This window comes from Scatophagus argus, chromosome 16, assembly GCF_020382885.2.
Source record: "Scatophagus argus isolate fScaArg1 chromosome 16, fScaArg1.pri, whole genome shotgun sequence".
Lineage (NCBI taxonomy): Eukaryota > Metazoa > Chordata > Actinopteri > Scatophagidae > Scatophagus > Scatophagus argus.
Window position 1 is genome coordinate 3,143,453 of NC_058508.1, and position 24,315 is coordinate 3,167,767.

Sequence of the window (24,315 nt, forward strand, 5' to 3'; positions counted from 1 at the left end):
ATATAATATATAATATATAATCCAGTTATGTTTCCTTCGAAATGTATTTGACCAAAAAACAAATGGGGAGGATATCAGATTATTTTTAAGAATCAGGGTTCTTTAAGAAGAGCAAAATGCCACAAGCCACCACTGGGGCATGGTCATGTTTCTCCTCAAAAATATATGCTGACTAACTGACTACTGAGTCCTGTTTGGAGGGTCAGCAGAAGTTCAGTCTGGGTTTAAATTCAGGTCAAAGAGCCAAAGTTCATATTGTCTTATATCTGATCAACAGCACCACCACAATAGAAGTTAAATTGGTCTGACACAATGACTGTTTTCTGTCAGGCAGCCTGCGTGATCAAAGACCCAAGTTATCCACAAGTTTCTGTGATCACTCGCTTGTGAAGTTTTCAGTATTTCCTTCAGAATTTTTGTTGCTTCTTCAACTCAAACTCACTCAGTGACAGACATTCCATATCTATTGGTATGATTTTGTAATGTACAAAATCATACCAATAATGGATACCCAAATCATAAAGGACCTTTTTTTTTCTTTTTTTTTTTTTAGAATTACAGCTTTTGCTCCTCCCTATAATCTCAGAATTACTTGAGGATACACAGGTCTTCTTTAAACTGCTCACTACACAATTACTGAATATGGAAACAAAATCAATAGTCCCCAGATTTACTAATTTGGTTCAGTCTGTGCCCCTTTGTTTAGCCACAGCTGGCTGCTGTTCACTGAAATAGACACTACATGCCCAGTGCCTAACAGCAGTCATAAAGCCGGTGACCAAAACAGAGCATAAAAGAGTGTAAATATTGGACTTAAATTCATCAGGTGGACAGAAACATGACTGCATATGAACACTAATCTTGCCTTATCTGCAGGTTAAAACAACGTTCTTGAATCAGCATTATTTGCCTACTGTTATTGTACAGTCACGCTCGCTGTGTGTCTCTATCGTTTACAATAACTGGTCAGTCAGTCCAGACTAAAGAATGTCAACAATGGATGGATTTTGTATTGGATATCAGTCAGCTCAAATTTTTAATTCGTCCATTACTTTTGTTTTTGACCAAATATATACAAACTGGTGTTTTCATTAGCCTCCGCTGCATCACTAACTGAAAAATGTTGCATGCTGACACAGCAAACTAAGGTGGTCAACAATGTAAACATTTTCCATTTTAAGTTTATTATTAACATTGTTACCATGAGCACATTAACATAGTGACATTTTGAGCATATGTCATTTAACCTTGTACAGTCTCTCAGAGTTGCTAGCTTCTTCCCCACTAAAATCCAAAGGCAAATATTGTACTTTTTACTTCCACTATTTGGCAACTTTATTTATTTAGAAGATTTTGTTTAATAATACGGAAATTATTAACAAATAAATGCTGTTTTAATATTAGAGATGAAACTTTATTGATCCCAAAAGGAAAATTCACAAGCTACACCAGAAGCTATATAAGTCATATACAGTAGTTAAACCGCCTTTACCAGCTTCTTTATTACATTAATGCATTAGTGATTAGAACTGAATAATATCCATTATTTGGAAATATACCATTCTGCATAGTGAGTACTTTTACTTTTAGTGCTTTAAGTATATTTTGATCCTAATACTTTTAGTAAAAGTAGAAATGTATGACTTTTACTTTAGTAACAGATATTTCTAACCTGCAGTATTGCTGCTTTTTAGTACAAAGTACAAGGTCTGAGTACTTCATCCACTTTTGCTACTTCACCTTTAACTAATGAAGCTAACAGGACGATTAAAACATCACATGTAAGACTGAAAATAATTATTTACATTCTGGGTTTATGCTTGAAAATACAACATGGCATGAACTGTGTCAGTTTTGAGCAGTCTTCACTGGCAGTAAAAAAACAAACAACAAGCTGATCACTATCTCTCAGAGTGCAGAGTGTGTGGAGAGAAGCTCCTGCCCAGTAAATGAGCTGATCTTGTGTGCTTTATGATACTCCACCACACTGATGGACATATTAACATTTTCAACTGCATTGGGACAGCTTCACATTGTCATCAATAGAGAAAGCAAGAGCCGAACATTCACACCCACAGGACTAATCTTTAAGTTTATTCCATAAATTCCTTATGTTTATTTGGATGTTTGGGAAATGAAGGCGTGTAGAAAAGGTTTCAGGGCTGAGCTCACTGAGCAGCATACATCAGGCATGAGATAGAGATGGAATAGGTTCAGCAGCAGGGCAACGACTCTCTTCCTATTCTCCATCACACACACACACACACACGCACACACACATACACAGATGTACACACACCCTGGGGGCATGCAGCGCAGCATGCCGCCGTGCATTAAGGTGTGTGTGTGTGGGTGTGTGGATGTGGATGTAAGCGTGTGTTTGTGTGCAGATAAGCCAAATGAGCTCCTTCTGGTCTCCCTGGCTCAGACAGAACATGGAGGGAAGGAGGCAAATAAGAGCAAAAGAGGAGAATTCCTGGGTTTCATATTGAGCACAGAGAAGAGTATATATATACCATAACACAAGTGAGGCAAATAAAACAAATCCGAATCGAAACAACTGCTCTAACATGTTTAGATTGGAAATTCAAATTTTAGTTTGTAGATAGTTCATTTGATTGAACCTGAGAATTCTAAGAAAGTCACAAGCACACACAGTCGTGTTTCCATCACTTTTGGGGACATTACATAGACTTCCATTCATTTCCTGGAGGCTTAACCACCACCTAACCATAACAATAAACATTACTTGCCTAATTCTAATCTTTACCTTAACCTAACTCTAACCTCCACCTAACCTTAAAGCAACTGCATACAGGGTGTATGTGAAGTGTGTTAATAGGCTAGCTGTTTGAGATATCATGGTGTTGCACATAATAATGGAAATAACTGAGTTGTTCAATAGACCTAGACCAGAGAAAGAGATCACACATACACACACACACGCACACACAGTCTTGACTTAATTTCCTGGAGGTTTAACCACCACCCAACAATAAACGTTACTTGTCTAGTCCTAACCCTTACCTTAACCCTAATCTCGACCTAACCTTAAAGCAAGGCTTCAGCCTAACATTTAATGATTTATGTTGTGGGGACTTTCATTTTGTCCCCATAAATAAGGCAGGACCTCACAATGTGTAAACAGAATTTTGTCCCCTCAACTACAGGAATATGCGTCCACACATAAACACACACACGCACATTTGCATGCCATAAAAGTTCAGGCATGCGCAGTATGAACTTCCACACATGAGCACCCACAAACACACACACATACACAGTTGAATGCTAAACATGTGATGTCACATGTGTTGTCATGGTTACTCATGAAAGACTGACATGCCCCCTCTGTCGTTTGCGCTTTCTCTCTTCCAATGAGTGTCTTCATTAGGTTGGAAATTGGGGAGAAAAAAATGACCTGTGTGTGCGTGTGTGTGTGTGTGTGTGTGTGTGTGTGTGTGTGTGTATGTGTGGACACGTATTCCTGTAGTTGTGAGGACAAAAATCCCCAGTCCCAATGTGATTGTGTAAACTCCTGCCTTACATATGGGGGAAATATATTAGATAGATATATAGATTGAGGTTAGGGTTAGGTTAAGCTAAGGGTTAGGATTAGGTAAGTAACATTTATTGTTATGGTTAGGTGGTGGTTAAGCATCCAGGAAATGAATGGAAGTCTATGTAATGTCCCCAAAAGTGATGGAAACATGACACTGTGTGTGTGTGTGTGTGTGTGTGTGTGTGTGTGTGTCTTTCTACCTGTCTGTCCTCTTCTCTTCTCTCTCTTTCTCCCTATCCATAGTCAGGTCATTGTGAGGTCGGGAGGAAAAATGAGGCGCCTCTCTGCCACTGATGAAAATCTCTCTCTTTCTCTCCCTCTTCCTCTCTCTCTCTCTCTCATCTCTCCATCACTCTTTCTTGTTTCTCGCCTCCCTGTATCTCCCGCATTTCCTCTCTGCTTCCCTCCCTGGTCTCTTCTTCCTGTATTTCATATGCTTATGGCTCTGCTTCTGTTTATGACATTTTTTGGGCTGTTCAGAGTTGCTTCAAATATAGATGTTTTGCATATTTCCTTGTGCAGGCAACCAAGAAATGTGATGGAAAAAGTTCCACTCAACGGGTTTAACATGTGTGTAGAACTTAGACTGGTCTAGAAAAATACAGGTACAAAATGCATTAAAAAAACACATCTGTTATGAATGCAATGAATGTATGTAATCTGTATGTAATGAAATCTGCTAGGTTTTTTGAAATTATCCTCATAAGAAAAATTTCAGCTTTGGTTATTTTGCTCAAATGCCACACAATGACCAGTGTTGGTGTTTTATTTGATAAGGCCTCTTGTGGCAGTGTGAATTATGACTGCTCTCAAAAGCAATGGTGGAGGTAAGGTATCTAACCCTTTAGGAGGCAAATTTGTTTTAAGCTTTTCATGCCACACTCGAACAGTAGTTGTAGAGTCAACAGTCATAGAGAGGGGCGAGACACAACAGACACTTAAACTTGGGATTAACTGTGTTAAACTTTATTCTGCTGTTATGTAATTAAGATCCCCAAAAAACATTGACTTTGGCAAGTCAATGGCACGTTTCACTTAGAGCAATGCTGTCTTCTCAAGAACATTCTGATGTCATTCACACAGTTACATACATTCACACCAGGAAGATGCCCAGTACGACCACAGTCTGATCTGCTGGGCCCTGTGCAGCTCCACTGGAGCAGCTGGGCTTAAGGCCTTAACTATGGATTCCTGAATGGTGATATGACCAAGAGGCAAGCGCAGTTTTCTCACTTTATCCTGCCTGTCCGAGGAATTGAACTGAACTGAAGTCCTCCAGAACCTGTACAACATGTACATGAAAGTTCTCTGCTCTTAATCAGCTCAGTCGCCAGAATATAAAGTTGCTGTTTTATATTTCTGCAAATCATGGATATCTTATTTTTGTACATTTCATCAGGCGATGGATACAAAAAAATTCCAAGTCACCAAACATCCCATGGAGTTCATTTAAATTTCTCATTAAAAAATGGAAGGAATATGGCAGCTGTGTAAATCTGCCCAGAGCAGGCCGTCCTCACAAACTTGAGTGCAAGAAGGAGACTTGTGAGGGAGGCCACCAACACACCAATGGCTACCCTGAAGAAGTTAAAAGCTTCAGCAGCTGAGATGGGAGAGGCTCTGCATACAACAACTGTTCCCTGTGTTCTTCACCAGTCAAAGATTTATGGGAGCAAGCCACTGTTGAGGAAAGCACATATTAAATCTCAACTTGAGTTCATCCAAAGGCATGTGGGAGACTCCAAGGTCAGCTAGAAGAAGGTTCTTTGGTCTGATGAGACCACAATGAAGCTTTCTGGCCATCAGACTAAACTAGACTAAAGGGAAATCCTTGAGGACAATCACATTGTGAGAGAAGAGGAAGAGGACTTTCCAGGAGGAAAGGAAGCAAATAAGAGCAAAAGATGAGAATTCCTGGGTTTCATATTCAGAGAAGAGTATATATATATATATATATATATATATATATATATATATACCATAACATAAGTGAGGCAAATAATCGAAACAACTATTGTAACATGTTTAGACTGGTGGAAGAGGACTTTCCAGCAAGACAATGACCTGAAGCATACAGCAATGAATGTATGAATGTTGAATGTTTTGGAGTGGCCGAGTCAAAGCCCAGACCTCAATCCAATGGAGATTTTGTGGCGGGATTTGAAAAGGGCTGTTCACACCCGATTCTTGTGCAACCTGACAGCTTGGTCCGTTTTGCAAAGAAGAATGAGGTAAAAATTGCAGTTTCCAGATTGAGCCTGATTGAGACCTGTCCACACAGACTCAGAGTGCATATGCTAAACACTGACAAGACGGTGGTGAATATTTATGCAGTCATTTATTTTGGATTATATATTTTTAATTGATTGATATTACTGACACACCAGCAGCTTTTTCTTGCTGCAGCTTCTTTTGTTCCATCCTCACAGTTTATCATGTGACTTTTGTTCTTACTTTGTATTGGTTGGGACTTTCACAAAGTACAATGCTTGTACTTTATACTTCAGAAATACTTCAGGGTAAAATTACAACTGTTTACAAATACTCAAAAGTGCAAGTACACAAAAAATGACTTAGTTGCTGTAAATGAAAGTAAATGCAATTTCTTACTTCCGTCCCTGAAAACTGCAATTTTAGTCTTATTGATCTGAGAGGGAGGGAGAGGAGGCGTGATGAAGGAGCACAGGAGTGACCAAACAAATGGGTTCTTCAGTTCTCTTCTCACACCAGTCCCCCATAACTCTCTGTGTACAGCTGTGGGGTCAAAGTTCAAGTCAAGAATTCAACAATTCTGTTGGGTTGTGTGTGTTTTGATTATACAAACTCTCTTCAAATGATACACACCATTACACATGTCAATATTCAAAGCACCTCTTTCTCTCTCACACACACACGTACATACACACAGAGTAAGTGTGGTGTGTGTTGCGGTGAGACGGTAGTGCAGATGACATTTTGATGGTGAAACTGATCATTAATATTGATCACACTGTTAGAGGTCACATATGTCCAACCGAGTGAGAATGATTAGGATTGTGTGTGTGTGTGTGTGTGAGAGAGAGAGAGGGAGAGAGAGAGAGAGAGAGAGAGAGAGAGAGAGAGAGAGAGAGAGAGAGAACCCTGACTTTGATTGATAAGGATTTTAAATCAACCTGTAGTGGGAGGTATCTACATAATGACATATACTCAAGTGCTGGTCTTGGGTAGACTGCGTTAAGGTACTTTACTTTACTTTACTTGACTTTTTGCATTTATATGCTTTATCAAGCTCTCTGTCTGTTCTCATATTTCCTTTTCTGTTATTATTCTGGATATCGTTTTGTTCTTCCACACACTCTGATGTCAAAACGTCATTCCTCTTTCAGCTTCTTTAGGAATGGTTTTTCACCATTTCTCACTTTCAAATCAAGGAAAAGAACACTGAAGTTCTTTCTACTCATCATTCTGAAACTTATTGTTTGATATGTTGAAACCTTACCTTTCTTTACATATCAATTTTCAATTTAATGTTGTGACAATGCTGTATTCAAGTCTAGTTAGGTTAAGGCACAACAAGAAACTTAGGGCTGGGAAAAGGTCATGTTTGAAAATGTTCACTTTGTTTGAAGTGGTCTTGAATTGTAGAATACCTCTAGAAAGACAAAGTCAGTCACTTTTAGATTATGTGGACATGAACATGTAATCTAAACATGACCTGACACATTGTAGAAATGAATCATGTCACGACTGAATTTTGTTTAAACGTCACACAATATATATCTCATGTGCGAGAATGTTTTACATTTTAAGACAATTATTCCTGTTCGCACTGTTGTGTATCTATCAAATTGTTACATTTTACAGTTGAAAAATGTCTCACATTAAGCATGTAAATCCTTAAAATGCTGAGTACACGTGAATGCATCAGTAACAGTATGCCAATAATGTAATACATAACAGCATAGAAGGGTTGGGGTTTTTTTGGTATTATTTGTTCTTTTACTCTTGGTGTCTTAATTACCTTTTATCTGTAATGCTTAAGTAAAATGTTTAGTGGATGGCCCATACTTGTTTTTCCATTGCAGTGTTTTGATGTTTTCTTTGTTGAGTTAAGTGTATGGTGAGTACCTGTTGGTGGGTAACTGCAGAGAACAGGCTGAAGCTGTGCACCACTGCACCCTCTGCTGTCACAATGTGACAATAACACCAATCAGCTGTTGCACCATGTACTATTTTAATTTGCATTTTAATTTACATGTTCAGAATGCAGTTTTATTTTTTTTAGCAGTAATGTAAGTTATTTTTAGATTATCTGAAATTGTGTCATCAATTTTCACTCAGTGATGAATGTAAAAAAGTATTTTTATGTGTCTGCTGTGTGCTACTTGTGTTTTATCCCTTGTTTCTACATTTAGGGGTTAATGTGTGTTTCTAAAATATCTAAAGTTTGAAAGTATTAAAGTATAATACAGTAGGTAAAAAATACAATTTTCTATGGTTGTGTGTATGTGGTTTTGTGTGTGTGTGTGTGTGTGTGCGCGCATAGTTTTTTTTCTGTAAAACAAATAAAATTCTAAACCTAAATTATTAAATATATGATATTTATGGTATAGAATTCTGCATAAACAAAACAATCAGAGTCAGACTTCAACTTCTTTGTTTTAATCTGGTTTGTAATTTTAACTTCATAAAACAAAATGAAAAATAAATAAATGTCCAATTATGAAGTTGTGGACAAAAAAAATAAAACCCCATTTTATTTATGTGTAATACCTTTAAATACTGAATTAAGAAGCACACAACTTTATGAACTGTGGATTTATTTGTAAAACCTAACAAACAAACAATCTAATTAAAAATTAATAATTATTATAACTATTTCTATGTAAAGTGAAAGAACTAGTAATAATTATAATATTATAGATAGATAGATAGATAGTAATGTTTTCTAAATGCAACAGAAATGTAATAAATGCTAACAGCACAAAATAGCAATGTCATTTCTCTTCATAGTTTATTTATATGACAGGATTGACAACAAATGGATATCTCTTGAGCTAAAATAGTTCTAAGACATTTTATTGTTAATTGTCACACATACTCTGAAGGAGTTATTGCATTATCCAGCCAATGTCTACACTGACAGAGCAGTATAATAAACAGTACATACAGTCACCTGCAGCACACCAGGGCATGTCAGACATCTCTAAGATGGAACAACGGAGGAAATACATCCCCATACTTTCTTCTGTCACATATACATAGTATTTTCCAAAGTTATTATATTGTACAAATGCATTTCCTAAACCAAATGAAATGTATGTGTTTGCACACCATTTAAAAAGGTAATTACGTCATAGCAATCACACTTGATTCAGGTTCTGTAAAAACTTGCTGATCCTGCTGATCCTCTGGTACTGACACTGATACATTCCACCAGTGAGATGTGTTCAACACCTCCAGCTGTTATTTAGTGTTCAGCACTCTCACTGATTTTATTACCTCAGAGCAGAGCTTCCCACACAGTCACTCCCGCACATCAGTACAGAAATGTTACTTACTGTAATGTTCAGTCTTTAAACAAAAATACTCACTCAAGACATAACAGTGAATCATTTACCAGTAGTAGCTGAGCAGTGGTGTCAGTACTATAGTAGTGGTGATATTGTAGTTGGACGTGGTGGCAGTGGAGGTGGTCTTCATTTCACATGTGAATTATGCTTGTGATGTTAAAGAGTTGATAGAGAGAAAGCTTTACTGGCTCCCAAGTGCCATCTGCTGGTGAATAGCAGCATTGCAAACAGAGGGCCGCATCACCAGATTGCTTAAATGACGTGAGAGAGAATAATGCAATGTTGTGTTTATTTGTATTTTATGAAATGATATAACAAAGTAAGGTTGGTGTTACAAAATATAAGAGAATATCACAAAAGACATACAAAAAACACAAGAAAAACAAAAAGAAAATAATAGTAAATTGCAGAAATATTTCAAGATTTAATTGACCAGTAACTGGTCAGTTTAAGATACAATATACCTGTGTAGGAAACAATGACTGGGTACCACAAATACACAAAACACAAAAACACACACACACATACATCAATGAGACATCAGTGTAATTCACATCATATTACTGTCTTCTAACAGGAGGGTCATTGAAAATATCAAGATAATAAATCCTGAGACCAAGTCTAAGCTGTTTATGAAAGGTACTTATTCATCTTTGCAAGGAAGAACAAATAATGTGATTCTTTTCATATTCTTGTCAAATTTAACACCAAAGTGATAATTGAAATGAATGCACATTGTGCAAGTCAAGATGCAAAATATTACGTACATAAACATATTCAACATGGCTACAACGTCACTGTGATTCTTTCTTGTGTTCACATGAAAAACATCGTTTTCAATAATTCTAAAAGTAAGGAAGTATTAAGGAAGAATTTATTTTTTATAATGACCTCCATGTTCGCTGATTTAAAAATCCATTGATAATAAAAGGTGCAATTAAATAACATAACAGCACTTCAAGTGCTTACTAAAAACTTCTTGAACTTGTCAATTTGCCCAATTAAATTTCTTAGAACTCTTACACCTTAACTCAGCCCAGATTTTGTGAAGGTGCAGAGTTTAAAATCTGCACCCTTTTTGTTTAGTCACTAGGGGGCGGGATTGTATAACTTTCATTCATTCAAAGCCAACATCCACAGCAGTCAGTATCATTTCTAAACGGTAGCCTATAATATACATTTAATAAGTGCTTTCTTACTCTTTAATGTAGCTATCGATAGTGTTTATTAATATATTAATTAACAACTAGGTCCCCAAGTGGACATCCATAAGTTGAGACTTAAAAATGCTTAATCTGCTTACTACTACATTATGTATTACAAACCACATAATGTTTGATAAATGTTTATATACTGATCTCACATACTAGGCAGACGAGGCTGAGGTAAAGTACCGTAATCACACAACATATTAATGACATATAACATGACACATAACAACATATCAGTAAACCATACATAAGATATGAATCTGAGAACCATAATGTGCAAAACATATGCCTGACATTGCCATATGCCAGGCAATGAAGACATGCAAATCAAAAATTGTTAGCAATTTTTTTGGAAGTTGTTTACAAGAATGATTTGGTGATTAATGATTTGGTAGCCTGAGCTCTCCTGTCCCATTTAGACATGGGAACAAAAATGGCCCTGAACACAGCCCGTCAAAGGAGCAGGAGCAAGAAGTGCTCGTTCATGAAGTATATATATGAAATATAATAATTGTATTCAGTCATATTTAAATATTTTTTTCAGTCATTGTTAGCTTTCTTCTGTTGAAATTCTATAGTTTTTGGGTGTGCAAGCACACATGAAATGTACCTTTTCTGAAATTACATCTGTTGCATCCACAAAAGTGTCACAAAAAAAAGTCAAGATATATCTTTATATAAAATGTGTCAATATGCACTCACATAGTTCCCATTCTAAATTATAGTCTGGACAAAGTCACTGATAGGTGTGCAATAATGCAAACGAATAAGTGCCAAGAATCCTCAGTGCAGGATAGAGTGGTTCAGTGAATGTGCAGTGGAAGGTGTGGAGGTGGATCAGTGTGTCAGACATGATTTTGTAGAAGGAAAGAGTGCCGCCAGGCCAGTCCAGATACACTGCTACTCTGTGAGGGGAATGGTAGGGCGATAACGGTGTGACTGTGGCCTTTCCATTGTGCCAAACAGTGTTCTTGTTGCAGTCTAAGCACCACGACTTGTCATTCCACCCTAGCAGAGAGTCATCCTGCCGTCCTTTTCTGCTGATTCCTCTGTAAGTCACTCCTACAAAAGTTGGTCCTCTCCAATCCACCTCCCAGTAGCAGCGTCCAGTAAGACCATTCGTACATAGAACCTGGTACCTGTATTCAAACCTCTCTGGGTGATCAGAGTATAGTTGCATTACTCTTACCATTGTCGCCTGTCTGTCACCTTCAGACAGGAGGATGCCCTTGTTTGCTGTGTTTGGGTCTAGTGTGAGTTCACAGGCATCTGTCAGTAAGGAAAAAGACAAGAAAGTGCTCGTAAAGCAAGATAGTAATGTGCAACTTTATTCCCAGAGACTAACTATTTCAGTTGCAGAGGAGTTTTGCATCACATTTTCCTTATAATCTTAAATATAAAAGTGGTTGATTAACAGGAGTCTTTGCGTTACCTTGCTGTTAAAATTATCTGTGACCTCGGGTAAAGGATGGATAAGAAAATTTTCCCATCAGTTGTTAATGGGACACTTACTGTAACACCATACCAATAATGACTTCACTTTAATGCAAACAAACAAGGCAGATTTAGTCACCTCCAATCTTGACTCCATGGCTACTGTTAGTCCAGGTAAACACACAGACAACATGAATCAAATGCACTACTTGTGAACCCAGTATATAAATTAAACTCAGAGTCTTCTATGTCCCAAAAAGGTTTTGGTACACTGCATGACAATCAGACAGGAGAATGGATAGGGGGAGAAAAATACTTACATTTTCTTAGCCCAGGCAACATCCGGAACTCTCCACAATGATCAACACTGAAGAAAAAAAGGGGAGGGGGGTACATTATGATCTTACAAACCCTTGCAGACTAGATATACTCCAAAACTGACACAGACAGACAGTGGACTCACATGTTGTCCCTTGCAGAACATAAATTATGCAAAAAGTATAACTTGGGTACATCATTTTTCTCTCTCTCTGTCTCTCTGTGTCCCTTCTGAATTCATTTAACAATGTTTAAGCTCTTCTTGTTTAGGCTTACAAGAATGAGCGTGAGAGTGTGATAGCTGCCGATTCTACCAATTCTGAAAGAGCACTTTTTCCAAATGGTGTTTTGTGTTACTTTAATTAGTGGTGGCACAACTAATCTTGGGGTTACCTGGATCTGGTGCATTTTGGATTAAGTGATCTTGCCTGCCTGTCTTCTCCCATCTGTCTAATATGACTATGGCTACAATCTAACTAATAGTCTGAACAGTCATACGCTGCCTAGTTCTTGACTTTCTTAAACCAACTAATTTTGCATTACTTTAGGTAAATTCAGTTTTTTTCTTTTCTTTTTTTTTTAATGATTAGAAACCTTCCAAGCAACTGCATCAAACTGCTTGGCTTGTTCCTAAATTCCAGGAGAACTATGGAAACTTCAACAGGTAGCAACATTTGTTTTGGTAAATCCAATGAAAGGTTTTACAATTAAAAGAAATAAAGAAATAAAAATTATTATTATTAAAATTGTATCTTGCAGATCTGTACCAGAGCTGCTGAGATGCGTTGTCCTCTTGATGTCTTCTCCTGTCTTGTTAGGACCAGGATACTACTGTATATTTACAAGGGTTTAATATCTGCTCTGAAAAGCTTTCTTCATGTTAACTTTTAACTTTGCTTCCCTTAAAGGAGCTTATTTTGTGAATGCCAATTTAGTTGGAAAAGAGAAAGCTTGTGGTTGGCTGTGGCTGCAACCAAGAATCTTACTGTTGTTTAGGCTAGCACTAACTACTCATTTCACGTTGTTCGAAGTATAAAATGTCATTCCATCTCACCACTTAAAAAAGCTAAAAATAGATCTTGAAAGCTAACAGTTCATCAGCAAGTGGACAGGAAAGTGTCTGTTTATTTTATCACACACACTGAAGCCCATGTGTGTGATCTGCAATGATGTTAAAATAATTGAATGTGAAGTGACAGACTAAAAAACAAGCTTTAGAGTTCAAACAAAGGGAATGTCAGCGTCCTGTGCTCTGATGATTTATGCTGCCTTGTTGAAAAATGCTGCAGTAATGCAATGTATCACATTTGACAGATCAACAGAACCCACATCCCCCTGGCACTTCTTTTTTTTCATATTTGACATTGCTTTAAGGTATCAGCATGCTTCATATTAAGAACATGTCAGTTTATCAGTGGTATTTGAAACCTTGTTCTCCGCATAACTTTAACTGTTTATACCTGAGAGTATCCAGGCTGTACTGTGGATCCTCAAGTCCAGCAGTGAGCAGCTTCACTCCTGGGTCTCCTGGGTGATTATAAGTCAGCTCCAGCTCCCTCAGATGGGAGGGATTTAATCTGAGGGCTGATGCCAAAGAAGCACAGCCTTCCTCTGTGACCAAGCAGCCGGACAGCCTGTTGAGAATACATGCTAAATCCTCCATGGACCGTTCCACTTTCATGCTGGCATGCTAGAATTGAAATTTCATTATCTCTATGCAAAAGCAAAGGTTCAGGATACCAACCGAAGTGTTTCAAGTATACAGCATGGACTTTGCAATCCAATAGACAGCAGCTGCACTCCTAAATCCTGTAGGTCATTGTTACTCAGGTCCAGAGTTCTCAGACTGGAGGACTTGGAGCTGAGCAATGGGGACAGATATGCACAGCTTCTCTCTGACAGGTCACAGAGTCTGAGCCTGTAGAAGATTGAGTGACGACAGGGATTTTTCGGATTTTTTGTTATTGCTTGTTGGAAATTGGTTCGCTTCAGCCTAGTAACAGTAAATTTGGAATGTGATATTTCAGCAATGTTCTTATATACCATGGAAAAACAGAAACAGACACATACACAGAAACAGAAAACTATATAAAGTCAACAGACCTTAGAGTTTCCAATCTACAGTGTGGACTTTTCAGTCCAGTAGAGAGCAGCTTCAGTCCTGAATCCTGCAGTTTGTTGTTACTCAGATCCAGCTCCTTCAAACTGCAATATTGTCCAACGTTGTGGCAGCACTGCTCAGTTGGCAAGCTTGGCCTGAGAAAAAAAGTCAATTAAAAAAAAAGTCCATAGGCGTGCTACAACTTTGATTCCAAAAAAGCTGGGATGCTGTGTAAAATGTAAAATGTAAATAAATAAAAAATTTAAAAAGCAATATTTTTAAATATTCAGTTGAAGTGCAGTTAAGTAAAACATATGAGATTCAATGTGTGTATAAACATACCCTCTTTCTGAATTTGATGCCTGCCGTACATTTCAAAGTGGGGCAGAGACAATAAAATATTGCTGTGGAATGCTCAAAAAACATCTGCTTGCTAACAAGTGATTGTATCATAATTGGGTATGAAATGGGCATCCTCAAAAGACCCATCTGTTCATAAGTGAAGAATTCACATTTTTTTAAAAGATTCAGAGAATGCAGATATTGATATTATTGAATGTACATGAACTTTATAAAGGATATTACTATATGTGTTACTAGACTGACGTGTCTGCAGTCTGGGCCTGTCTCCTGTTGAAAATGTGCAGCACATTAAGATAAAAACATGACAACAAATACCCCAGGCTGTTGACGAACTTAAGTTGCGTATCAAGCGAGATTTGGAAAGAAATTTACTTAAAAACTTCACCGTGGTTAACATGCCTCTGTTCCCAATTTTTGCAACTTTTTGACATGAAATTCAGAATAAGTGTATATTTACAAATAAATAAACAGAGTTTATAGTCACAGCGGTTATAAAATATACACAGCGTCCCAGCTGTTTCAGAAAGAGTTGCATCAAGTAAAATACAGTTAACATATTGTACAGCAATAAATAAATAAATAAACTGTTCTTTGAATTGTCATTAATTGATGTAGACAGTAGTACAGTGACAACAGCAACACAACAATTAAATTCTCAGCGCTGTTTTGGCAGTTCATCCCTGGTACATGCAGAGCTAATCCAACTGTAACTACTCATTTTAATATATTTTTTTGTTTTAAAAACCATTTACATTAAAATAAAAATAAAAGCACTAGAATAAAACAAGAAAAATGATTACTGATTACTGTACATTGTATGTAAATGATTGTTTGGCTCCAATGCCTTTCTTGTTTTCAGCTTCGCTTTTGAGTTTCTTGGATGACTGTAGCTCAGGTCCAGCACTTTTAGATGTGAGAGGTTGAAGCTCAGGGCTGAGGACAAAGAAGCGCATCCTTCCTCTGAGACCTCACAGTTGGACAACCTGCATGTGACAGTATAGCAAATTTACAGTACTTGTCTGTTTTCTTCTTAACTATAAACTTATGTTGATAGTACACAGCTTCTATGTTTTTATTGAAAATAGTCTGTTGCAAAATATGTATGCCAACCCACATTATGCTGTGCAAATTAACTGGTGTGGGAGGCATTGTTCACCAGTTAATAAAAACTTCCATGTACTATCCAACATGTTCTCATGCCAAGATGCCCAATATCGCCACTTTGTCACAACCTGTCTCATCCAGACACACAAAGTACCGTGTAAGGCAAAATTGTAATTTGGGCTTCCACAAATGCGTGATACTCTGCCAAGGTCTGAGTGTCATAAGTTTAATCACCAGATGATGTATGCATAGGTTCTGTCCACGCATCCACTAAGCCACAACAAACTGCAAAATACAAAGCTTTAGCCTCAACTTTAGCATCTGCGTGTGATGTGCAAGGTTTGTAGGGTCTTTCTAACAGGTGGTTCATTAAATTTAGATCCAAAAATTACTTGTTGGGTTGAGGAAAAGGTCAGTAATATTTGGTTCCACACAGGATGAAAACGTGCCTTATGGAGTATGTTATGTTGTGGAGTTGCTAGGATGTCTTGCTGAAAATGTCTGACATTAATAATAATGATAATAATAATAATAATGAGAATAAATCAGTCAAAAGAGTGGATAGCATACTGTAGTAAATACAGCAGAGCTTGGCATTCCACAAGTAGGTAAAATTTGCACATCATTTGAAAAGACTGAAGGAAACTAACCTTAGAGTTTCCAGTCTACAGTGTGGACTCTCCAGTCCAACAGAGAGCAGCTTCACTCCTAAATCCTGCAGCCTGTTGTTACTCATGTCCAGCTCTTTCAGAGTGGAGGACTGGGAGCTGAGAACTGAGGCCAGAGCTTCACAAGAGGAGTGTGAGAGCTCACACTGGTTCAGTCTGTTTTAGAATTAGAGTGGGAAAAGCAAAATATCCAGTTTATGAACATATAGAAGATATTGCTTGGCCTAGAAGATAGCTGCTCTATATACAAATAAACATCACGGGGACAAAAGGACACATGATCAAATTTATAAGAAGGCCCAAATAATCAATAATTTGTTGCAGACACTGTTTCACAAAAGATTGTTTATCTTGACTCCAAACAGCTCTTTTTTAGGTAGAACAGAGGCACCAAATGTAGTCTGAGTGACACGTTAATACAGGGTCTTAATGTATAAAATGTGTCAAAATTACAAGAAAACCTAAATAAATAAATACTTGTCATAAACAGGAAGGAAACTTACAAAATGACATGATGACTTTAAGTGATTCTGTGGACTTTTCCCCTGGCAACAAAGAACCAGGCCACAAATTGTTTTCATCTTTCATAAATTACTTCTAAGCTGAGGAACCAGTTGAAACTGTGTGTTCAAACTAGGGTTGTCACCATATCAGATATCAAGATATTTTGGCTTCACTGTTGACGAGCTGTCATGTCATCCATCTTTAATTTCCAGTCAATGATCTAGACAGCAGGGGAAGCTCATTACAGCGGGGACTGGGAAGCGACAGTGATAACTTCCTGACGAGGGAAGCACGCTCAGAGCCAGATAATGGCTCTGAGCGTGTTTCCCTCGTCTGTACCCCTCGCCTGATGTGGGCATGTTCTGAGATATTTCAGTTCCAACTTTGCCAAGTGCAAATTGTTTGCATATACATACAATCCCAGGTCCATGTTATCATTTTAAGCAACATTTCAATGTCTTGAGACCATTACAAGTGTCAAGTGTACATGTTTTTTAATATAAAAGTAAAAATCATTTGTTATGTACTGTATGTATGTAGGTATGTAGTTCGGTTGCAGTGTACTTCAGGCAGCAAGATATGCTTTATGAGTCATGTACTCTGTAAGCACTTGTTAATAAAAAGTATTCCTTCTTTAGATTCCTGTAAATAATGTTTATGTTTTACATATTTTATATATTATATAAGTGTTTAAATAATGTAAAAAAAAAAAATCTTACAGTGCACTTGTTGAAGATTTGACCAGTGGCAGCATTCTCATGAGAACCTCCTCTGATCTGGAGTATTTTCTGAGGTCAAACACTTCCAGCTCTTCTTCGGATGACAATAACACATAGACCAGGGCTGACCACTGAGCAGGCGAAAGATGGGCTGTGGAGAGGCTTCCTGTTGTTATGTAATGTTGAATTTCCTCCACAAGGGAACAGTCCTTCATTTCACTCAGACAATGGAAGAGGTTAATGCATCTCTCTGGTGAGGGATTCTCCCTGATCTTCTTCTTGATGTACGTCACTAGGTTCTGGTTGGTCTCGGTGCTGCTGCATGTTTGTTTCAGCAGACCTTGTAAGAGTTCCTGATTTGACTTCAATGAAAGGCCCAGGAGGAAGCGTAGGAACAAGTCCAGATGTCCATTTGGACTCTGTAAGGCCTTGTCCACAGCTTTCATACACACCTCAGTTGAAGATGTTTTCCTTAGAAGAATGTGCAGATGTTGGAGAGGTGTTTGTGGTTCAGCCATAACATCTTTTTTGTCATTGAAGAGTGAGAGGAACACAAAAACAGCTGCCAAGAACTCATGAATACTCAAATGCACAAAGCAAAACATCTTATCTTCGTTCAGCCCATCTTCTTCTTTAAAGATCTGTGTGAACACTCCTGAGTACACTGAAGCTTCACTAAGGTTAATGCCACTGTTCTTCAAGTCTGTCTCATAGAAGATCAGGTTACCTCTCTTCAACTGGTGAAAAGCAAGCTTAGCAAGTGACTGAATGATCTTGATGTTCTGTGTGTCATACTTTAGTGCTGTCTGCTTCATCTGAAAAACAAGGAATTTTGAATACATCTCAGTCAGAGTTTGTGGAATTTCTTTTCTCTCATCTTCTCCTAACATTTGCTTCAGAACTGTAGCAGTGATCCAGCAGAAGACCGGGATGTGGCACATGATGTAGAGGCTCCGTGATGTCTTGATGTGGGAGAGGATTTTGTTGGCCATTTGCTCATCTCTGAATCTCTTCTTGAAGTACTCCTCCTTCTGTGGATTAGTGAATCCCCTCACCTCTGTCAAGATGTCAATAAAGTCAAGAGGGATCTGACTGGCTGCGGCTGGTCGTGTGGTTATCCAGAGGCGAGCAGAGGGGAGCAGTTTCCCCTTGATGAGGTATGCCAGCAGATCATTCACCAACAATGGCTCATCAACAGAACATTTTTCCTTGTTAGTAAAGTCGAGCTGAAGGCGGCTTTCGTCCAGTCCATCAAGAACAAACAGAAGTTTAAATTTACTTTTGTCATAGTTGGTATTTCCTGAAGCCTGTAGTTTTGTGAAGATATAATTAAGAGCCTCCTTACTGATATCTCTGGTTTCCCTGATACATTCATGAATGAGCTCAGCAAAACGAAACCTTCTCCCCTTCAGTAAATTCAGCTGACGGAAGGTGAATGGGAATGTGAGATGCACATCTTGATTGGCTCGTCCTTCAGCCCAGTCAAGAATGAACTTGTGTACAAGGAATGTTTTGCCAATTCCTGCAATCCCACTGGTCAGAACTGTTCTTACTGGTGTTTTTTCTCCAGAGGCATGTTTAAAAATGTCGTTGTGCTGAACTGATCGCTCAGTTTCTCCTGTTTTTCTCAATGTTATCTCTACATACCGGACCTCATGCTGTCTGTTGACATCTACATCAGTGCCATCTATGATGTAAAGCTCTGTGTAGATATCATCCAGAGGTTTCTTATCCTTCGGCTTTGATGACCCCTCAGTTACACACATAAACTTGTTCTGGAGGTTCGACTGGAGTGTGCGTTGGTATGCCATGATGGGTTGTGCAGGCTTTGGTTTTTGCACCAACAAATCTGTATGGAATAAAGTCACAATATTCATCTTAGCAGGGCTGGGTGTCTCCTGGATCTTACAAAATACATATAAGTTGCTTTTAGACAGCAAATGGTTGCCACCTTGCAATGCTGTTGTGCTGTAGTTTGAATCAGAGTGGCTCTTGTCAATCTTACCGGCCTGTTGTCTACACAACAGACTGCTGTATACACCTGACAATTTATCATCATTTATACTGCTTACCGATTGTGGAGCAACTGAAAAGATGATTTGAAAAGACATCAGCCATACTTCAAGGTAAAACAGTGTATTTGATAAACCGTTTAGCTACAACTAGATAACAGTTAATATTAGCTGAAACTGTTGCTCAATACACTTGGACATATTTATTGAAGCCAGGAAGTAAAACAAGCGGAAGGTAATTAAGCCTGCAATATTCTTTAATCGTCACTGTTGTCTGTTCACCAAACCTCAGAAAGGCTGTAACATTAACATTATGTGACATCATGCTCACTCAAGCATTTTTTCCTGTCCTTCTCGTCCATTGTCTTTCCAGTTAATGATCAATTCAAGCACTGAAATGATGATTTGTCAGATTGTCTGCATCGATACAACTTGCTTTTGACTTTTGACCATTTGTTTAGTGTATTTCTGTTATTATAAAAAGAATTCTAATGTAAAATATTTTGTTGACACAACCCTGGTATCATAAACAGTGTTTACCATCCCAGATAAGATCATCTTTGGATCTCATGTTCTTCCATTACCATTCCTTTTCATTGATCTATCTGTTCTTTGCTGGTGAAGAGGTGTGTAATGCGGGGAACTTAAATACCTGGAAAATTAGTTCCTGTAATGTTTCCCTTACTGTGGTTTACAATCACTAGCAATTTTTTTCCAAACAGAAAGTGTGTCATGCTTGTATTGCATAGAAGTAATAGGGAGGAAGTCTGACTAAACTATACTGAGCGGTTTTTGTTATTATGATTTTAAATGTATTTTTACAATAATATGTCATCATCATGTAGAGACCAGACAGAAAAGCAAACATTTGCAGCAGACAATATGTTTCTATAGATATTGTTACCAACTATCTTACTGTTTTAAAGATTCACAATGTAACTCTTTGCAAAATAATTAATCTGGTAATAAGAAGAACTCATGACAGCTGTTAAAACTTGCAAAAAGCTGAACCTCATATTTGCAAACTGCATTAGCCATACCCTTATTGCAAAAAGAACATAGCGTCATGTACAGTGTACAGACTGCTAATGTTAAAATAAACTGTTGTTTCTGTAAAGGTGACAGTGGAAAAATCATTAGAGCAGGGGCTAAAAGCTATTAAACTAACTTTACCTTCAGCCTGAGCACCAGTGTTGAGAAAGTGGGGAAGAACTGCCTGTTGAATGCAAGAACCTCCGGTGTTCTCAGAAGTCTCTCCATCATCAGCAGCATCATCTGAGAGAGATAGACAGCAATATAAAAAGATTTTTTGCTCATAATGATGGAAATGCCAAAATTGGAAGCAAAAAATATTAGCATAAACTAGTGTGAAACTAGATTTTTCAGATTTTTCTAGGACTTACTGTTGACTTCAGAACAGCTTTGGGAAAAATGCTCCACTAAATCGTTCCTGCTGATCTTCTTCAGAACTTCCACGGTGATCCGTAGAGCTCCGGGAAGGCCGTATGCCTGAACCATCTGATCCACCGTGTCCTGCCTGTTGGCCCCTTCCAGCAGGCTCTTTGGGATAGCTGGGAAGGCTTCTACAACACCAGTATGCCTCAGGAACCAATGGAAATGCTTCAGCTCCTCATTTCCCAAGTCCTGCAGAACTCCAAAGAGGAGCTCTACATGTGACCCCATCACTGCTCACATGAAAGGATTAGTTGATAATCAGTCACATGCCTTGAGTTACTAAAGTATCTGGAGTTTAATGAAGCACATGTACTGAGATAACTCAGTAATGGTGCTGAAACCTGGAACAAGGTCATTTTTAGCATTCAGCTCTTTCCATTTTATATTTTCATCTCATTTAACATTATTTGTGACCTAGTATGTTTCATCATCTCACATTTTCTATATGTGCTTTACTTGGTTTATTTATTCTACTGCATGTAAAATATTGCTTAACTTTTTTTTAAAAAAAGAGTGCTTTACAAATAGTGTATTAATAAAGTATCATCATATAACTGATTAACCATTAGGTTATTGCATATGTGAATAATACCCAGACTGAGGCTTCACTGATTTACAACTAATCAAAAAACACAAAAAAATGTTCAGTGACAATATTTTCCAGTGTCGTTCAAAGAAGACGCAAGAAACAAATACAAAAGAAAGTCAATAAATACTGTAAAATAAACACTGGGTCTGAATCTTCCATGGGTAAACAATTCAACAGCCAACTAGTGTTTAGAAAACAAGGCAGTAATTATATGTGTGTGTATGTGTGTGTGTGTGTATATGTGCATGTATATTTATTGCCCCCACAACGTGTTCAGATACAGACATAAAAAAATAGAAATTCAGAAAAACTGCTATGCTAGAAGAGCCAGCTGTGCACTGTCTGAAATAATTGTTAGCAATGCAATCATATTCATAACGAAACCGTTGCTCAACTGCTGTGTCAAAGACAGCCTCTGACATTGGTTGTCTGTCTCTGTATTGCTTCCAAGTGTATCAATGATGTTAGTGCAATATAGACTGACAGTTTAAGGTAACTGTTTCTGTAAAACGCTATGAAAATATTTTTTTTATGAATAGTTAGGAGAGGAGGCAACTGGAGAGGAAAATATAGGACCAGAGTTAAAAAAAAAAATTAAATAGGAGCCCAGTTTTGACCCCATTAGTCACTGGCCACTATTAGACGAGGTATTTCAGTCTGGACAAAAAAATGTAGGCCAACACTGCCATCCTGCTGCGCCTTAAGTTTCATGGACTTAACCAGTGTTTGGCTTTTCTAACAGTTTGGCTCTTGGCTGTTGAAAACACAAAGCACATTAAAAAAAAAAATACAGGAGAAGATTATAACAAACATTACACAAAATATACTCTACATAAGTAAACAAATGAGCACTTACCTTGAAGAACGATTCCTCCAAGTCAGAGACGAGATACTCTCTGAACTCTGTATACAACATTAGTATCATTGGCTAAGTCAGAGTGTATTGTTTTTATAGAGAGGTTTGGTCTATGAAATCATTATCTTCATTATATTGTGAGAACCCCAACAAAGCAAACCACCATGTTGCACAAAAGGCAACTGGCCTCAGCTGCAGTTCCAGAAGAATGTTGCGATACAGGAAGAAAGCTGAAGGGAAGTTTTATGCCCTGGGAGGCTTCTTGCTGTGGTCCTAATGCTAGACTTTTTCACTCTATCCCTTTCCCCTCCACAGCAGAGCGCCATTTCAGATCAAGAGGTCAAAGTCCAGAATATATACTTGCATAAATGATTAGTGTGTATTATAGCATGCAGGTTTACAGCCCATATCAGATCCCATGATACTTACTCAACTTTTTCATTTCCCATTGAAGAATCACAACCAGAATTTCCAACGCTCATCAAGTTTAATAAATTAATTTAACATAATTCATTATCAAACATTTTAAAGTAAAACAGTCTCCAAGTTAAACTCTGACAAAGTAATGCAAACCAGCCTTTTCAAAAACCTTTAATAAAGTTGCCTTGTCTTATAGGTGGGATTTATATTATTTCTAAACAGAAGGTTTCACTTCAGCTTCAAGTCTCAAACAAAAGAAACTGTACTGTAAAAGGCTCCTTAAGACTGTCTTTCTCAGGGTTTTTATGTATCTAGTTAAATCAGTAAAATTTATTCAGCTTCACCATCAGAAAGAAGAAATAATAGAAGAAATAGAAATAATATTTAATCATGTATGCCCACTCAGATGAAAAACTCTTTAGAGCCTGCTTGTATGTTAAATTAGAAACAAATTGTTACCTACCTGAAGATCGGCTGTCACACATAACACACTCAAAGTGCTAACTAACTGGAAACATGAAATGGGGAACTGATTTAGTGAATCACAATCAGTTATGGCTCAATGAATTTCAACATCACTTCTCTTTTTATATTTCACATGGAAAAGTGGCGGCGTGAGCAGGCTATTGCTGTTTGCTAAAATGAATAGATGACTGGAATAGAATAGATGACAAATATTTATATTTTCACTACTAAAATATGTAATAGTAGTAACACGTAGTGTTATGGTAGTTGGCCTTGTAACAGGAAAGACTTCATCTCCCATAATGCTGTGCAAATCCACCGACGTAACGTCCCGTGGTGCTGTTGGCGGGCAGAACGGGATTGATGCTCGTTAAGGCCATTGTGTTGTTTAGCAGAAAAGCACATTGAGGTAAAGTCAGTCCATTGTTGAGTGTTTAGTCTTCGGCTTGTCAGTTCTCTGTTAAAACCGGTCATTTGCGTGTTTTCACTCGGGCCCAGCCTTAGAGCCCCGAAGCATTCAGTGTAAAGGTAAGACTCATGTTAGCTAACGTTAGCTTGTTAAGGAAAACACTCCAGCCATGTTGCCCTGTGGATGTAGTGGGCAGGCTGTCTGCATAGTCTCCTTGCTCTTGATGAATTGCATGTATTATGAGCAAATCAAGTTGATCGAAATTGTCCGAACTTATTTTGGCAGTCGACTATTTAATGCAGTGCTTGAGGCTGCAAAAAGTGCATGCACAGTGTAATGCCACGGCTTGCAGCAAGCTGTCTTGGACGTTTCTTACGAAACAGTGGACAAGATGGTTTTACTGTTTACTGTTATGGCATAGACAGAGTAGTCATTTAATTCTGGAATGGCGATTTAATTTGCCAATATGTGAGTAAAGTTTCTGCTGTCGTAGTGTTTTTCACGTGAAGGCAGCATTCAAATCACAGTCACTTTACATCAACGGGCATGGAAATGGGCGGTTTTCTTTCTCCA

General features: G+C 37.9%; 1 protein-coding gene across 3 annotated transcripts; it reads right to left on the reverse strand.

Moving 5' to 3' along the window:
• Positions 1–8,572: 8,572 nt before the first annotated feature.
• On the reverse strand, positions 8,573–23,385 carry LOC124073827 (NACHT, LRR and PYD domains-containing protein 12-like). 3 transcript variants are annotated; one of them, XM_046416349.1, is made up of 12 exons: positions 23,332–23,363; positions 22,449–22,495; positions 20,952–21,233; positions 20,722–20,823; positions 17,537–19,385; positions 16,296–16,469; positions 15,354–15,524; positions 14,181–14,333; positions 13,822–13,995; positions 13,538–13,711; positions 12,080–12,126; positions 8,577–11,594 (listed from the first exon to the last, which is right to left on the reverse strand). In XM_046416349.1, exons 3-12 carry the CDS (start codon positions 21,229–21,231, stop codon positions 11,062–11,064), a joined length of 3,657 nt encoding a protein of 1,218 aa, XP_046272305.1. In that variant the 5' UTR covers positions 21,232–21,233; positions 22,449–22,495; positions 23,332–23,363; the 3' UTR covers positions 8,577–11,061. The 3 variants fall into 3 exon arrangements, with proteins under 3 accessions (XP_046272306.1, XP_046272305.1, XP_046272303.1); XM_046416347.1 differs by lacking the exon at positions 22,449–22,495 and having other exon boundaries at positions 23,332–23,378; XM_046416350.1 differs by lacking the exons at positions 15,354–15,524; positions 22,449–22,495 and having other exon boundaries at positions 8,573–11,594; positions 23,332–23,385.
• Positions 23,386–24,315: the final 930 nt, after the last annotated feature.

Bases quoted from the DNA above. Each gene is read 5' to 3' on its own strand.
- LOC124073827 (XM_046416347.1), bottom strand. From the start codon at position 23,353: ATGTGTGACAGCCGATCTTCAG. The intron at 21,234-23,331 runs GTAGGTAACAAT...TCATGTGAGCAG, and splicing joins GTGTGACAGCCGATCTTCAG to TGATGGGGTCACATGTAGAG. The intron at 15,525-16,295 runs GTTAGTTTCCTT...TGTCACATGCAG, and splicing joins TGTAGACTGGAAACTCTAAG to GTTGTCCAACTGTGAGGTCT.